At 41.8% G+C, this 17,997-nt stretch overlaps 1 protein-coding gene across 1 annotated transcript in view; it reads right to left on the bottom strand.

Moving 5' to 3' along the window:
• RUFY3 (RUN and FYVE domain containing 3) overlaps positions 1-17,997 on the bottom strand; it is a gene marked incomplete in the record, with an annotated part of 78,631 nt that overhangs the window by 49,286 nt on the left and 11,348 nt on the right. Inside the window, 2 exon segments of the mRNA XM_077476526.1 lie at positions 1,854-1,971; positions 4,326-4,499. Of these exon segments, the coding sequence (XP_077332652.1) occupies positions 1,854-1,971; positions 4,326-4,499 (292 nt within the window).

Below are 17,997 nucleotides of genomic sequence, written 5' to 3'. Positions count from 1 at the left end.
AAGAAGAAGAAGAAGAAGAAGAAGAAGAAGAAGAAGAAGAAGAAGAAGAAGAAGAAGAAGAAGAAGAAGAAGAAGAAGAAGAAGAAGAAGAAGAAGAAGAAGAAGAAGAAGAAGAAGAAGAAGAAGAAGAGATATAGAGAGAGATAGATAGATAGAGATATAGAGAGAGAGAGAGATAGAGAGATAATATATCTCATGTTATAAAAAAAATATCCAAATCTTTGATGATCCCTAGGAGCACCATCAAATCTATCATAACCAAATGGAAAGAACATGGTACAACAGCAAACTCATGGACCGGGCAAGGAGGGCATTAATCAGAGAGGCAGCACAGAGACCTAAGGTAACCCCTGGAGGAGCTGCAGAGTTCCACAGCAGAGACTGGAATATCTGTACATAGGACCACAATAAGCCATATGCTCCATAGAGTTGGGCTTTATGGCAGAGTGGCCATTTTGTTGTTTTTTCAGCAAAAAACAAAATGGTACATTTTGAGTTTGCAAAAAGGCATGTGGGAGACTCCCAAATTGCATGGAGGAAGGTGCTCTGGTCTGATGAGACTAAAAATTAACTTTTTGGCCATCAAAGAAAACGCTATGTCTGGCGCAAACCTAACATCACATCACCCAAAGAACACCATCCCCACAGTGAAACATGTTGGTGGCAGCATCATGCCGTGGGGATGTTTTTCAGCAGTCAGGACTGGGAAACTGGTCAGAGTTGAGGGAAAGCTGGATGGTGCTAAATACAGGGATATTCTTGAGCAAAACCTGTACCATTCTGTGTGTGATTTGAGGCTAGGATGGAGGTTCACCTTCCAGCAGGACAATGACCCCAAACACACTGCTAAAGCAACACTTGGTGTTGGAGTGGTTTAAGGGGAAACATGTAAATGTATTGGAATGGCCTAGTCAAAGCCCAGACCTCAATCCAATAGAAAATATGTGGTCAGACCTAAAGATTGCTGTGCACAAGCGCAAACCATCCAACTTGAAGGAGCAGGAACAATTTTGCAAGGAGGAATGAGCAAAAATTCCAGTGGTAAGCTGTGGCAAGCTCATAGAGACTTATCTAAAGCCACTTGGAGCTGCGACAGCCGTAAAAGGTGGTTCTACAAAGTATTGCCTTAAGGGGGTGAATAGTTATGCACATTGACTTTTTCTGTTATTTTGTCCTATTTGTTTTTTTGTTTTGTTTTTTGTGAAGCAAACAACTTCTTCCAAGTTGTGGGCATGTTCTGTAAATTAAATGATGCAAATCCTCAATCCATGTTAATTCCAGGTTGAGGCAATAAAAACACAAAAAATGCCAAGGGGGTGAATACTTTTGCAAGGCACTGTAGTTACATTGATCCAAGATCAATATAACTGCATAAAAATTGCAGTAGCTGTTCTTATTCTATATTGTGCCTGTTGTATGAACTTTACTAGACTTAGACCTGTGAGTATTAAGACCCATTTGATACCTCTTAACTCCCTGGTGTTAATATATTTTCGCTTATTATCTAAAACAACAGAAATACAACACAAACCTTTTGAAGAAATACACAGGCAACTACAGAGAAACATACTATAAAGGCTGGGTTCACACTGGGTTTCCTCACATCCAATTCACATGAAAAGAGACTGATCGGCTCTCAGTGAAGCCGGTTCGCACATCGCTCGGGCGGCCACTGTCCACACTGGAAAAGGGTCCTGTGCATCTTTGGCTCTGTTTCAGGTCCAAATTCAGGCAAAAATTCGGACCCGATTTGCCCCAAAACAGAGAACAGACCCACCAGACCCCCTGCTGCGAGCCACGGCCACAGCTAGTGTGAACCCAGCCTAATAGTAAAATAGAAAAATGCAACTCACTTGAGACCGGGAAGATCCTTCACACTAGCTGTGATTTCTGCTGCTTCGGGTAAAAGTTTCTCCACTAATTCCAGAGGGCCCCAGAAGGACTTATTCTGTCCAAGAAATGTCTTCTTACCTAGCAAAGAGTACAACACAAAATGCATCTTTTTATAAAATGTGGCAAGACATTTTCTTGTGATACAAACACTTAAAGTGGTACTAAACTCAATTTTTTAAAAACCCGCTGATGGGTAGGGTTTTTTTATAACAGAAGAGACCCTAGGAGGTCTCCTCTGTCATAAATGTCCGCAGGTCAGCAAGTAATGTGCAGCTCAGACTGCATGAGACTCCCATGTACATGCGCAAGAGTGAAGTCACTGAAGCCTGGCAATTCAAGCGGCCGAAGATTCGGACCCCAGAAGGAAGACTGGGTTAACATGGAAGCTGTGACTGCCCAGTGCTGCAGAGCTGTTTGTAGGCATGTCTCTCATAATGTACTAGTATGCGGTGCATACTTGTACATTATAGCTTAAAAAAATTTCCCCCATCAGGTTTAACTTTCTTTGAGACTTTACCTTTCCCTTTATGTCCCCCCCCCCCCCCCCCCCCCCGTACCACATTTTGCAAATTTTTTGAGGTGGAGCAGGTACCTAGTTTTGATAGGTACCCACTCTCACTCATTCGCATATATGTGATCCAAGCAGAGGTTTGGCCCCCCTCATTTTGCCCGCAGCCTTCTGGGACAGGTCACAGGTCCCAGAAGCCTGCAGGACCATTCACAATGTACAGAAAAACTCATGCATGGGCAGTGGGAGGTTGGCTATGAAGCCACAAGGAGTCACAACCAGTTTCTCACAGTAAACATGCCAGCGCTTCAGTGAGGACAGCGCTGGATCCCTGGACAGGTAAGTGTCCCTTTAATAAAAGTCAGCAGCTATAGTACTTGTAGCTGCAGACTTTCAATTTTTTCTTTCTAGGGATCATCTTTAACTCATAGAAAACGAGTTAGAATGTTTTTCCATATGCGTATATTAGCAGAAATTTAAGGGTGGCCACCTTCTAAGTTCTGCATTAGGGATTGCTAATCTCAAAGTAAAGAACAGAACAAATACATGAACAATAAAAGTACAATGTTCTCTGTACATCACTATCATCTTGTGTATGGATTAATGTTATTAAAGAGGTAGTAAACCCCGATGAGTTTACTTCCTCTTTCATTCCCTGCAAAGGTAAAGCATAATGGACTACTGTGCATCGCATAGTAGTCCATTATGTGTCACTTACCTGACACAGGAGCCAGCGAAGTCACCGCTGTCCCCTGTAGTCCGGCGCATCCATCTTCTCGGTGGGTATTTCAGCTCCGCCGCTGTCACTCGGCAAAGCTGCGATGACGTCGCATGCGCGCGGGAGCTGAGACGAGCGGCATTGCGCGGCATCTTCTTTATCGAGGATGCCACGCTCAGTGCGCCTGCGCCGTAGACAGCGGTGCCCGTCTTCAGGCAAATATCTCCTAAACCGTATAGGTTTGGGAGATATTTCTTGGACCTACAGGTAAGCCTTAATCTAGGCTTACCTGTAGGTCAAAGTGGTTTGTAAGGGTTTACAACCACTTTGAAGCAAAACTTTTCTCTATCTATCAAGAGTAAAGCCCCGTACACACGGGCAGAATGTTTGCTGGTACAAAAAATACCAACCGACATTTTGCCAGAGTGCAAGTCAGTCTATTCTAAAGAAAGTGGCCGCTTGGCCAGCTTCTTTTGATGTGCGTGGTGGAAAACCAGCAGCTGACCGACTCCCGATCAGTGTTCTCAGCCAATGGCAGAGAACGCTAATCTGAGTGTTCTGGCAGGGGACGTCCCCTTATCAAAACACAACAGCTCAGCAGGGGAGATTGCTGTACTAACCTTGCATGGTTAGTACAGTGGCCCCTGACCGCAGCTATCAGGTTTTTTTTTTTGTGCAACCTGTGGGGTTGCATGAAATAAAACTGTAGTGTGTACCAGGCTTAATGTTTCTATTCCCTATGCTACTAGCCATAGTAAATAAATATAGATTGAATTGCATATTCTACTTGTTTTAACTTTTTTTTTTACATTTCTTCAGTTGCTTCCTGGTTTCTAGCCTAGGCCAAAACAATGTCATACATCCTATTTTTTTCCCTTCTTTCATCTGGAGGAGGGATTTTTCTCAGCTAAGCACACCCTCCTGCCTGCATGCATGAGCGAAGGGCAGATGGATTCCAGGGAGTAAATGCTACATGAAATATCTGCCCTTACACAAGATGGACAGGGCTTGAAATGCTAGGGGGCCCTTCACCCGCCTATGCGGAATGAAACTCAGATTTAAGAGAACATGGATGTGGCCAGAATGCCTGTGTGCAAGAACCTTATAGTAGCTGTAATTGTCTAACTTACAGAAACAGCATATCTAACAAGATCTCAACATTTAGAAATAGATCTACATTTGGCATGCCACTACCACTAGCCATACCTTTTAAGCCATGCTTTAGACAGTGCTCCATGACCACAAAGAACTGCTGCAGAGGTGCATAGTCAGAGTCCAGGGTCCGCCCCAGATTAAGCGCAGACTCAATTAAGCCCTTTATACTCAACTTTGCCATGTTCATGAGATTCATACGTTCGTTGGCCATCAGGTAATTGGGATCTAGGGGGGAAAAAAAAAATGTATTAAAAAATAATTCAAGTATGATGCCAACATGAGTCTGAATATCATCTAGGTGCAAGGTCTGGATATTTGAAATATTTGACCCAGGCCACACATCTCAATTACATGGTAGATTGATGGGATTAGTCATTTATACCAAAAAGATAAAAGATGCTTGTTCTTTCTCTTCATGTCACAGGTGACAAGAACAGTACATTTCATGCCAGATCAACGGTTATATTCTGTACTTGCTGAAAATGTTCTTAGCCAGAAAAACTAAAACTAAATCAGCCACCATATTTAAACAAAATTAGTAAATGGCAAAAACATTAAAATTCAAGTTTTTTAGGTTTAGATATGCTTTGACGGTCAACAAGCACAAATGCTCGCAGTGACAAATTTGACAGCACTTAACTAACCAACCCAGTAAAACACTTGATACAAGTAACAATCTTCGAGAAAAAAAGTTATAGCTTTGATTTTTACCTCCTGCTCCCGATCAGGTTTAAGTAAAAGTGTCATTATTGGGCTAGTTTAACAAGAAAACAAAGACAAGAAAACAAGTAACCATTCCATAGAAGCCAGAGTGTTCCCTTTCTGCTGGTAAAAGTAGTCAGACAGGAGTCAGCTGATATCTGGCTGCAGCAGATTGCTGCGGGTCACTCATTCATTAAATTAACGTATTACATTTCTGGAACACTAGCATGCCAAAGTAATAATGTGAATACAATAGGGGTTTGTCTACCATTTCAACAGCATACAATGGAACAACAGGAATTTTCAGAGTATTCACGTTACCAAAATAGCTCAGTATAAGTAGGAATAGGATTTCCGCTAGAGTAGAGTAAATACTTGCAGTTGGTAAAGTGTATGTTAACATAAAAAAAATATATATAATTATTATATTTATTTAATATCTATATAAATCTATCTATAATGTGTATATCAATTTATTTATTTCTATTTTTTTTTTTTTTTATGTTAACATACACTTTACCAACTGCAAGTGTTTACTCTACTCTATACATGCACATGCCTTCATGTTATATCCCTTTAAAGTGGAAGTAAACTCTCACCTCTGACTTTTACCTATAGGTAAGCCTATAAAGCTTACCTATAAGTACTGTAAAGATCTCCTAAACGTGCACCGTTTAGGAGAGATTTACTGTACATGCAGCCAGTGATATCACTGGCGCATGCGCCCTGGCGTAATGGCCCAGGTAGAGAGCCCTGTGCTGTAAATGGTGGCTCTCATGCGCATGCGTGTGAGTGACGTCATTGCGGCTTTGGCCAATGACACAGTCAGAGCCTGCAAACCCAGAAGGAAGACGGGTGAAGGAAGATGGGGGCGCCTGCAGCGGTGACAACTCAGCGCTGGAAGGGTTTCGTTTTAAAGGCAAGTTTAACATAATGTGCTAGTATGCAATGCATACTAGCACATTATGACATTACCTTGCAGGGTGCGGTTTACTACTGCTTTAAAGATAGCCAGCTTACGACAGGACTTGGAAGCAAATGCATTTCTGCCAGACCAACAAACAGCATTTTTAATGGGCTGAGTGGCGTCAGCCCTAACCAGTTTTCTTTTGTTAAAACTACTTAACTCCCCTACTCTGCTGTCTCCATTAAACAGACACCGAGGCGGCATTCACACAGAAGTATTGCGTTTTTTTCATACGTTTGTGTTTTTAAACGTTTGTGTACAGAGTTTTTAAAACTTTGAGCTTTGGTATTTTTTTTTAATTAGCCAATAGAGAAATATATAATCTATTTCATCATTTGTTGCTATGTTTTGGTTTTTATCTGCTTTGATTTATTTATTCGTTCATTATTTTTTGTAATGGGTTAAAGGTTAAAGGTTTGGGTTAGGGGTTAATCTATTAAAAAAATTTGAAATTTTGTTAAGTTAGGGGTTAATATTAGGGTTAGGCCCCTTTTACACATGCGGTCCGTTTGTCAATTTTTTTCCCCATCTGCTTCTGTCAACATCCGTTTTCTTTGAACGAATCAATACCCTATTTTTCATCTTAAAAAGACGGATCAGACAAAAACCCGATGTAAAACTCACAAACGGTGCGTTTTTCATCCGTTTTTGCATTGGTAGTGGATGTAAATAAACTGACAAGCAGCGGATAAAAAAAAAAAAAAAAAAAAACTAAGAAAACGAAACTAAGAACTGTAAATCCATTTTTTTTCTTTGAAAAGAAATGACTGAACTGAGAAATTAACGGTCTGCATGTGCGAAAAGGGCCTTAGGGTTTAGGATTAGGGGTTAATATTAGTGTTAGGGTTTAATAATAGGGTTTGGATTATTATTTTATTATTATGCAAATGTATTATTATTATTATTCATTTAATTATTGCATTTGAGCAGAAAAACGCACAAAAACACACAACAAAAAAAGTTTGTTTATGTGCATTTCTATGGAACAAAAAACGCTCCAAAAATGCACCAATCTGTCCGATTTGAGCTACAAAAAAAATCTCCAGAACGTTGAGCTTCAGGCAGCTTGTAGTGGAGATGCAAACCAACTCCACAGGGAGTAATTGTTTTTTTTTTCTCTCCCCTGGTCTTTTGGAACTTTTGCTACAAAAGGCAGAGGTGTTAACGGGGCAAAAAAACAGCCATACCACTATGCAAATTGCAGTCAGTTGTTGATGATCCTGCTGAAATTTACTCCATGGGTAAAGCGGTCAAGCTACCTCCAGTCTGACATCTACTGACTGAAAAATTGAAGAAGCCAAAACGTAGTTTGGAAAATTGGTGACCAAACAGCGACTGCATCCTTTTGCCTAAGATCAAGTGTAGTATCTGTTCTTATCAGTTGCCAAAGGAGGCGCTGTTCCATCCCTAATAGAGAGGGTTTGGTCAGCACTCCCTGATGGCGTAATTAGCATCCGGAAGGAAGGTTTCAGTAGGGGCCACGCCGTGCTGCCCGAGAGTAAACTGGGGGCCGATGCATGGTTGAGTCTGAGCCGTCTGGAAGGGTGCTGCTATTGGTCTGACCTGGCTTTCTGGCCTGGATTGGGGTAGTTCTAACCCTGGATGGTCTTTCGGGAGGGAATACTGGCTCCTCTCTATGCTGCGGGGGAGGAGCGGTTAGTACTTCCCGAATGTAATTAGGTAGGAGTGATGGGAGCGACGGTGGAGCCTGATGGCAAAGGGCTTTCACCAAGCTTCCCGATCTTCATGCCTTCCTGCCTGGGGTGGGGGCTGCTGTGGTCCGGACCGTGGGTCAGGGCAGTCTTGAAAGCCTTTGGAGTATGTGTCCCTTGAGTGGCAGTCCAGGGGTGCCTTAAGATCACCGTGAGAGTCACGTTGATTTTGGGCACCATGGTCACTGCACCATAGCAGACTTTTTTTTAGCACCGGCCTCTTGGGCCGGGCCTTTTGGCTGGGACCAGAAGAATTTTTTTTTTTTTTTACACACACAATGGCCACCTTTTCACTCTCCTCTCCACTATCCCTTCCCCACTTTATTTATTTTCTTGTGTATTTGTCACATCTTGTTTTGTCACTTTGTACGTTTGCTGTGATGAGTAGAGTCACAGGTCCCAGAGCCTGTCCTGAAAGTCTGGGGAGGGGGTAGACATGGCCTTCTGGCTTAGTTCGCCCTCTTCCTTAGGGTTGGGGGGTCTCCCTTCAGGGGAGCCTCACCTAGTATTTGGGTGGGTCTGTTTCAGCAGACCTTCCAAAGAATGGGGTCCGCCTGGTTTCGGCCAGAAAGACCAAGTTTTAAGTGTCCTTATCCCTGTCAGGAGCCTAATGCCCCGGGGGATTCAGGACAAGGCCCTCTGCACTTTTTTGTGTCACTCTTTATGTGTGTGCACATTTTGTATGCACCGGGTGAGTTTTTGAGTGTGTTTTGCACGCCACAGGCTTTCAATAAAAAGAAAAAAAAAAAAACAGCAACTGCATCCAACCACATGCAGTCTCTGATTATTTTGACCGCTGGCAAGGCTGTATAGTATGGATGGAGGAATGCGCTTTTTCCCTGCAAGCTGAACTGAAAAAAACGTTATGTGTATGACCTCCATATTTCTGTAGTCTCAAGGTAAAAAAAAAAAACTAAGAGGGCCAATACAACGTACAGGACGCAGGAAAGCTCAGAATTTCTGACTTGATGATCATGTATTTTATTATGCCAATTAAAAGGATAACAATGTTTTAATGATATATTTAACAGACCAGAAGTGGGCAAATAAGAGAAGTTTGAGGTTTGGGTTTACATACATGCCCTTGCATCAGAATTTAGCACCCGATATAAAATTTCCCATTTGGCAAGAACTGAGTAGACAATACTTTCACTTTTCAAGTCAGATGAAAATCTGATCGCAGCAGTGTGAGCCTAGTTTAATGCCTAGTACATACGATGGGGGAAAAAATAAATAAATACAAATCGGACCAAAAAAAAAAAAAAAAAATTGTGTTTTCAGACTGATCATCTTATAATATGATCATTCGTACACAGCTTTCGAGAGATGATTACAACAGTTCATGCAAAAATATCCAAAAATGCATGGAAATTTTTCTTGCATGATAACAGAACAAACGATTTTCAGTTAAAGCGGAGGTCCGCCCTAAAGTGGAGCTTCCGCTCATTGGAACCCTCCCCCCCTCCGGCGCCACAATTGCCACCTTTCAGGGGAGAGGGGGGTGCAGGTACCTGTACAGTACAGGTATCTGCACCCACTTCCGGCGTAGATTCTGCAGAAGGTACGCCCCTTTCCGAAGGTCCCCCGTTGCCTGCTGGGAAACACACGGATCCCGGAGACAGCGGGGATCATCCTTATTGCGCAGCGTGACTAGCGCATGCGCAGTAGGGAACCGGGAAATGAAGCCCCAAGGCTCCACTTCCTGATTCCCATACCCAAGATGGCGGCGGCAGCACCCGAGAGACGATCGAGAGATCGGCTTCGGGTGCCGACATCGCGGGCGCGCTGGGCGGGTAAGTGTCATTATTTTAAAAGTCAACAGCTGCAGTATTTGTAGCTGCTGGCTTTAAAAAAAAAAAAAAACAAAACAAAACAAAAAAAAAACAACAACAGCGGACTCCCGCTTTAATTAGTATGGTATTTGTACTAAAAAATTGTATGACCAAGACCACGCATGCTTGGAAATGAAAGAATACATTACATCACTTCCAGTGTTGTATTCTATCGTACAATCAATCATTTTCATAACCTATTGGTTTAATATGAGACTAGCAAGAAAAAAAAAAAAAGGATTGTCCGATATTCTTAACGTTGTACCAAGATTTAAGATCTTAATGAATTAATTTTTTAATGATAGGCTACAAAATGTTAAGTGTTCTAAACCAGTGGTCATCAACCCTGTCCTCAGGGCCCACTAACAGGCCAGGTCTGCAAGATAACTGAAATACATCACAGGCGTTTTCATCATTTCCTGCTAGGCGATTGCAGTATAGTCTTCATCTCCCCAAGGTAATACATAAAACCTGGCCTGTTAGTGGGCCTGGAGGACAGGGTTGATGACCACTGATCTAAACACACATTCAGGAAAAGAAACAAGAAGCCCAACACTCATACTATATAGGCTATAGGCTATCTCCTCTTCAGTCTATCATGAATGCTGTTGCCAGACTTATCCACCTTACCAACCGCTCAGTGTCTGCCAACCCTCTCCTCCAGTCCCTACACTGGCTCCCAATCACCCAGTGAATTAAATTCAAAATACTAACCACAACATACAAAGCCATTCGCAACTCTGCCCCAAGCTACATCACCAATCTTGTCTCCAAATATCACCCAAATCGTCCCCTCTGCTCTTCTCAAGACCTCCTACTCTCAAGCTCTCGTCTCTTCCTCTCATGCTCATCTCCAGGATTTCTCCAGAGCCTCTCCGATCCTCTGGAACTCACTACCTCCACTGGTCCTGCTATCCCCTACTCTTGCTACCTTCAGGCGATCCCTGAAAACTCATCTCTTCAGGGAAGCCCGTCACGTCTCCAACTAATCTTCTACCACTTCCATCAGCTCATTCCCTCCAGCTACAACCTTTTGTACCACCTGCGAACCCTATTAGATTGTAAGCTCTTCTGAGCAGGGCCCTCTTAATCCTCTTGTATGTTATTGTATTGTAACTGTATTGTCTCCTTTTTATATTGTAAAGCGCTGCGTAAACTGCTGGCGCTATATAAATCCTGAATAATAATAATAATATTATATGAACTGTAGTGTCTGCTTACCTTCAAGAATAACCTCAGTCAGCTCAAATCCCAAGAAAGATGGCAGACAACGATGAACAAGGTTAGAACGACTAAGTTCGGACTTGGGTTTCATCAGAGAAAGAATGAAGCCTAGCACGTGAGTAGACATTACAGAACCAGTAAGGAGTCTGACTTCTGTTTCCTTTGGCTGGGAATTTATACAAGAGGGCAACAAGCCCTTTTGACTTGCCCCTTAACTCATTGCAAGGAGACCTTTCTTCTTTAATTACTCCATTAGGTAGCATTCATACAAATGGACATTGTTCCAATGTTCAAGGTGGGTGAATAATTACAGGCCAGAACACCAACAACTTTAACATTTTAAACACTGTATTTAGGAATAGATTGGAAGTAGGTTTTATTAAAAACAGAAATTGCAAGAAGTTTAAACAGACAGCCAAACAATAGTAGGCTTTATTTTCATTAAATCAGCCAGTGCAATCTTGTTGGCTCCTTTACAAACTGACATATAAATTAAGCAGGATAAAGTAATGTCACTGGCTTTGTGTTAATAATTTTAAAAAATATCTACCGTAATGGTTTTTTAATAAATTAGGGAATTAATAAAATGGCCCCCTCTACTTGTCTTGGTAACCACTGATGGAAAATAAAAACATTTACAGCTGTCACCAGAACAGGAACAGAGGGGAATTCATCCTATAGGGACACTTGTCCGACAACTATCTAAGAAGAGATTTTCACTGATTTGCTATTGTGAAAAGGCCTCCAACACATTGCAGAAAAAAAAAACATATATATATATATATATATATATATATATATATATATATATATATATATATATATATATATATATATATATATATATTTCTCCAAAATATATATATATATATATATATTTTTTTTTCCTAGATAAAGATTAATATATTAAAACTGGCTCACTCAATCATGAAATAGTGATAGACTTCAGACCAGGAAAAATCAGTCCATGGACTGGCAAACCAGGAAATATTTATAAGACAAAGACAATTCCAGAGCGCAACTCACCAACCAAGTCAAAAAGTCTCCAATTTACTTTTGGCAATCACTGAACACACCAAATCTAGCTTTTACAGGTGTCTGTCATTTGGAGAAGACCAATAATTGTCCTCCGCTGCAAAAAATGCTAGGCTTGATACCTTATGTAGCCAGTACTGTGTTTCAATGTGGACAAACACCAGCTGCATGCTCAAAGATCTACCACTGTTTGCGTATACCAGACCAGCCAATCAAATAGCTACCAAGAGCCTGGTGTAGTAGGGCCACCTAACTTTGAGCCTGTGTTTCTGGAAGCCAAGAATTTTGAGGGACAATTTTCTACTGTAGTAGAGCTGCGCGATTAATCGTTAAAAAATTGCAATCTCGATTAAAAAAAAATAATACGATTCTCATTTTATCCAGAATCATGCAGCTCTACACTGTAGTCTAAATAATTCAGACCCCCTTACTATCCACACGTAAAATTGTTCATGCAAGATGGCTTTCTGACTTGTTTTAATGTATATTTTTCAGTTTCCAAGTAACCAGCAAGACAATAAAAAAAAAAAGAAAAAAAACACATCTGCTACAAGAATATCTATATCAGTGTTATTTGGCTGTACAACAGCCAGAAGGTTTTCAAAATTGAAGTACAAGAAAACTAACTGCTAGTTCCATCTATAAAAATTAAGCCCCGTTTACAAATCATGCCACGAAAGGCAAATTCCCACTCACGATTTTAAAAAAGTGTGATTAAGGCGCATTTCCATGTGTTGCGCATAGAGCAGGCCATTCACTCGAACAGGCTGCCCTATGCGCATTTGTCATGCCAAGAAGTTCATCGATTACATTTTGACTCTGAGCCAAGTGCTTTTTAAAAAAAATAAAAAAAATACAATTCTGCCCACGATTCCTAATTGCCCAAGTGTGAATAGAGCCTCAGAATGTGGTTGGTGTTTTGCATTAACATTGTAGCAATACATTGCTACACAAGATCATAGGGTATACTCACACTGGCAGGTTTAACCGTGTCCAGGCACAGTTGACCCACTTGGTCCTGTGTGTTTGTGTAGTCTGGCAGATCCAGGCTGTGCTTGGTAATAGCTAAGTGTACTGTGCCCGGGTCCAGGTCCACTTGAAGGTGGTCCTGGGCATGATTTGCTTTTCGTCTGGAGCAGCTTACTTCAGTGGGTGTGTAAAACGTGGCTGAGCACAGAACTCTCCATAGATTACTGAGGCCTGAATTACACAAGTATGCCCAGGAACATTTATTTTAGAGCACAAATGTCAGTGCGGATCGGTGGGGAGAGGGAGGACAATCAAACTCATCATTAGGTGTGTTCAGATCCTAGTTCAAACCCACCTGAGCTATCCCTGCCAGGAAGCCGCCACTGCACCATACCAAACAGCCAAGGTATTACCTTCCCCATAGTTGCATGTATTCATACAGCCGCAGGATAGGGAATGTCTTAGGTGCCTATGTTTGGCGGGGCACAGTAGCAACTTCCTGGTACTACAATTCGATCATGCCTGAGCTCATCCCTGTTGCCAATAAATCCCTAATTTTGTTTTCCACTATATAGTTCATCTTGTGGCTGTGCTAGGACAGGTTTTCTTTCCTTAAAGAACAACTCCAGAGACATTTTTTCCAGTGTTGGAAAGAAGAGAAGAGGGTTAGGAATAAGTTAAGACCTCTATACACTATTTTCTGGTGGATGCATTAATGCACAGGGGTTGATTTACTAGAAGCTGCTTTGCTACCATGCACAGCTGCATCAGATTTTTCACTCTCCAGGTCTAGTGAATCAACCCCACTGTGTCCTACATTACCAAGCAGAGGACTGTTTAAACAGCTTTAGTCTGTCAAAGAGTCCAAAACAAAAACCTACTCTGGTCAGTCAATAGATCTTAAGCATTATCAGGTCCACTCTCCAATCAGTGAATCTTTTGTCAGTGGCTAGTTTACATTTGCTTCAAAACATGGCTTTGTACAAGCTTTATTAACCACTTCCCGACCAGCGCACGACGATGTACGTCGACAGAATGGCACGGGCAGGCATATTGGCGTACAGGTACGTCCAATATTCGATGCCGCCCTGCCATCAGGAGCGCGCCGCCGGCGGCGCGCTCCCGCGCTGGTCGGGACCCCCGTGAGTCCGGTCGCGGGACCCGCAGACTTGATCGCTGCGGGCATCCCCGCGATCGTTTCACGGAGCGGCCGATTAGAGCAAATGCTGTGTAAACAACATTTGTCTATTCTGCCTAGCAACTAGTGACGCTGATCTCTGCTCCATGTGATTGGAGCAGAGATCAGTGTACACCAAATGAAAGCCCAACCCCCCCACAGTTAGTAACACTCCCCTAGGAACACTTAACCCCTACACTGCCACCCACTGGTTAACCCCTTCACTGCCAGTGTCATTTACACAGGAATCAGTGCATTTATATAGCAGTGATTACTGTATAAATGACAATGGTCCCAAAAATGTGTCAAAAATGTCCGATGGGTCCCCCACAATGTCGCATTCACAATAAAAATCGCAGATCGCCGCCATTACTAGTAAAAAAAAAAAATAATAAAAAATTATTAATAAAAATGCTATAAAACTATCCCTATTTTGTAAACGCTATAACTTTTGCGCAAACCAATCAATAATCGCTTATTGCGATTTTTTTTACCAAAAATATGTAGAAGAATACGTATCGGCCTAAACTGAGGGAAAAAAATGTTTTTTTATATATTTTTGGGGGATATTTATTATAACAAAAAGTAAAAAATAATGCGTTTTTTTCAAAATTGTCGCTCTATTTTTGTTTATAGCGCAAAAAATAAAAACCGCAGGGGTGATCAAATACCACCAAAAGAAAGCTCTATTTGTGGGAAAAAAAGGACATCAATTTTGTTTGGGAGCCACGTTGCACGACCGCGCAATTGTCAGTTAAAGCGATGCAGTGCCGAATCGCAAAAAGTGGTCTGGTCTTTGACCAGCAAATTGGTCCGGTCTGAAAGTGGTTAAAGCTCTCTGAAAGCCAGTCAAAGTTCGTCACTAAATAAAATGGTTAGCTTACAGTCCCGTTTACACCCTGCTTTTGCTTGGTGCTTTTAATAAGCTTTGGTGGCGCTTCGGTGAGGCTTCAAGGGAGCTTTGCCATAGACTTCTATGGGGGCTTTGAAGATGCTTTAAAGCACCACTAAAGCGACATTGGGGTATAATTTTTGAAGCGAAGCCAAAGCAAAAGCAGGTGTAAATGGGGCTGTAAGCTAACCATTTTATTTAGTGACAGGAGCTTTGACTAGCGTTCAGAGAGCTTGAACAAAGCCTGTCCGAAGCCTTGTTTTGAAGCAACTAGCCGTTAATGTGTGTTGAAGCCAAAGCAAGTGTAAAATGAGCCCTTAACGTTTAACTAAAGGCAAAAACTTTAGTTTTGGATACAGCGGAGATGGATGAGAACAGATGACATCACTTTGGAGGGATTTCCTCTCGCTACCTGTTTTGGCTTTGGAACAGGAAGTGAAGGGATATCTCCCCAGTGGGACACAAATGGCAAAAACAAAAAACAAAAAAAATAAACTGACAGGGGTTATTATAACCCTACCTTACTCTAAAAGAAAAAGGAAAAGAAAATTGCTTTTAGTTACACTTTAAAAGAAAAAAAAAAAAAAAAGTATGGGAATCCCCCCCCCCCAAAAAAAATTACATTCACCAAGATAGCTGCAATACTGATCCCCAGCTGCAACTGTCCCCCGTTGGCTCTACCTTTAAGAACTAAGTAATCAAACACAGCTGATTGTTCAGCTCTGCCCTCCGCTCTGAGCAGAGTGTGGTGCTAGTCAGTTACCAGCTCTCTATTCTGCCCCTCCAGTTCTCCTTGTAGAGCTGGGCTGTGGAGGGGCGGGGGAACGGGGGGGTTCAGGTCCTCAGCAGCATGAAATAATAAAAAAAATAAAAGTAAATAAGTGCAAGAATAGTGTGCACAAAAGCCAACTCACATATCACTGAAGTCAATACATCCCTTCTATATAAAAGTTAGGGACACCCCAGGTTAGGCTTCTTAGTCCAGATTTAAACTGCCCTACTGCCTGCCAGTTTTACTCAGTCTTTTCTCTTTGTCGCTTGTATATTTGGGCCTAGGCTTGCTCTTTAAAATTGTCCTGCTGCTCTACATCACAATGGGTTTATTTTTGGAAAGCAAATCCACTTTGCACTAAAAGTGCACTGCAAGTGCAATTGGAAACGCACTTGGAAGTGCAGTCGCTGTAGATCTGAGGGGGACACGCAAGAAAAGAAAAAAAAAATGCATTTCTGCTTGCACATGATTGGATGATAGAAATCAGCAGAGCTTCCCCTTATTTCAGATCCTTCCCTCAGATCTGCAGTGACTGCACTTTCAAGTGCAAAGTGGATTTGCCTTTAGTAAATCAACATCTATTTCTGCAGTCTTAATTTCTGTAGTAAAACACCCGCCTGTAAGCTTTGTCTCCATTTAAAATTGTCATATAAGCCAATTTTACAGTATTGCGTCATCTGCGGTCTCTTAAACACTTCGGCCCCGGAAGATTTGGCTGCTCAATGACCAGGCCATTTTTTGCGATAGGGCACAGTGTTGCTTTAACTGACAATTGAGCGGTCGTGCGACGCTGTACCCAAACAAAATTTACATCCTTTTTTTCCCCCACAAATAGAGCTTTCTTTTGGTGGTATTTGATTATCTCTGCGGTTTTTATTTTTTAAACTATAAACAAAAAAAAGAGCAACAATTAAAAAAAACATACTATATTTTGTACTTTTTGCTATAAATATCCCCAATTTACTTCCTATTTAAGAACTGGCTTATATTTGCTCCATGTATGGGCAGCTTTAGAGTTTACATCTATTATAAGATTTTCTGAAATGGTTGATAAAATATAACCTCAGAACAACCAAACCATGGTTTAACATGTTTAATAAAATCCCCTGATCACCTCATTGAACAGTTTAAGTAAATGCTACTGGTCAGGGTCAACTCCCATTTAAATTTGCTTAATTACCTAATTATATAGTTGAGATGAACTAGGAAAAGGAGATCTTTAAAAGCTGAAGCGATGCTGTATATGGATGGAACAGACCAGGCTTTGTAGCACCATATAAAACCTACAGCTAAAATGAACATATATTTTACAGTGAGAAGACGAAACCTGTATTCCTGTAGAATTCAGAGATGAGATTATCAAATCTAGTAAACAGCACACGCTTTAAAGTGGTTGTAAACCCTTACAAACCACTTTGACCTACAGGTAAGCCTAGATTAAGGCTTACCTGTAGGTCCATGAAATATCTCCTAAACCTACACGGTTTAGGAGATATTTTGAAAAAAGACTGAGCATGCCGCTGCCAACGGCGATATGCCGTTAGTGTTGGCTCTCGTGCGCATGTGCGGGAGTGACGTCTTCGTTGCTCCATCATGGTGAGTGGCCAGAGCAGCGATACCCGGAAGAAGATGGATGCTTCATGCTACAGGGGACAGCGGTGACATCGCTGGCTCCTGTGTCAGATGAGTGACACATAATGGGCTACTATGCGATGCATAGTAGCCCATTATGCTTTACCTTTGCAGGGAGACAAAGAGGAAGTAAACCCTGATGCGTTTACTTTCTCTTTAAGGAGCCAAGAACCGTGCTTTGTCAGAAAATCTAAAATATTTTTAGTCGCACCGGCTACCTGGCACCTAAAATTTGCACTGACCTGTAAGAGCCGGTTCACATAGGGGCCACTTGTCAGGCAACGTAGCCGCCTAACAAGTTGCGTTCCGTTCTGTACAATGGAACCGTTCTAATAGGAGCAACGCAAGTCGGTTCCTGTACTACTTTGGGGGCGACTTGCACTGAATTCTATATAGAAGTTGATTTGCAAGTCGTCGCTGAAGTTGTGTGCAGGTGGCCTCACAGAGTCGGCCTGCAAGTTGTGTTGCCCCTGCGTGAACCAGCTCTGAAGGAACCAGCTGATTGGTTGTAATCCCACAAAACATTTCTGTGCATGTCAATACCATTCTAAAATTTGCAGCCAGTGCCCATCAGAGCCGCCTATCAGTGTAGCCTATAAGTGATGCCCCTTCATCAGCGCACATCAGTGAAGGAGAAAAATTACCGGTTTGCAAAATTTTATAACAAACCATGAAAAAGTTTTTGTTTCTAAATTTTTGGTCTTTGTTTATTTAGCAAAAAATAAAAAAACGCAGTGGCGATTAAATACCACTAGGGCCCCTTTCACACTGCCACAACTTGACCGATTTTTCCACGATTTCAGGGAATG

The sequence above is a fragment of the Lithobates pipiens genome, unplaced genomic scaffold (genome assembly GCF_037356315.1).
Source record: "Lithobates pipiens isolate NorthernLeopardFrog02 unplaced genomic scaffold, aLitPip1_a1.2 Scaffold_13, whole genome shotgun sequence".
Classification (NCBI taxonomy): domain Eukaryota; kingdom Metazoa; phylum Chordata; class Amphibia; order Anura; family Ranidae; genus Lithobates; species Lithobates pipiens.
This window is presented reverse-complemented; position numbering and strand designations above follow the sequence as displayed.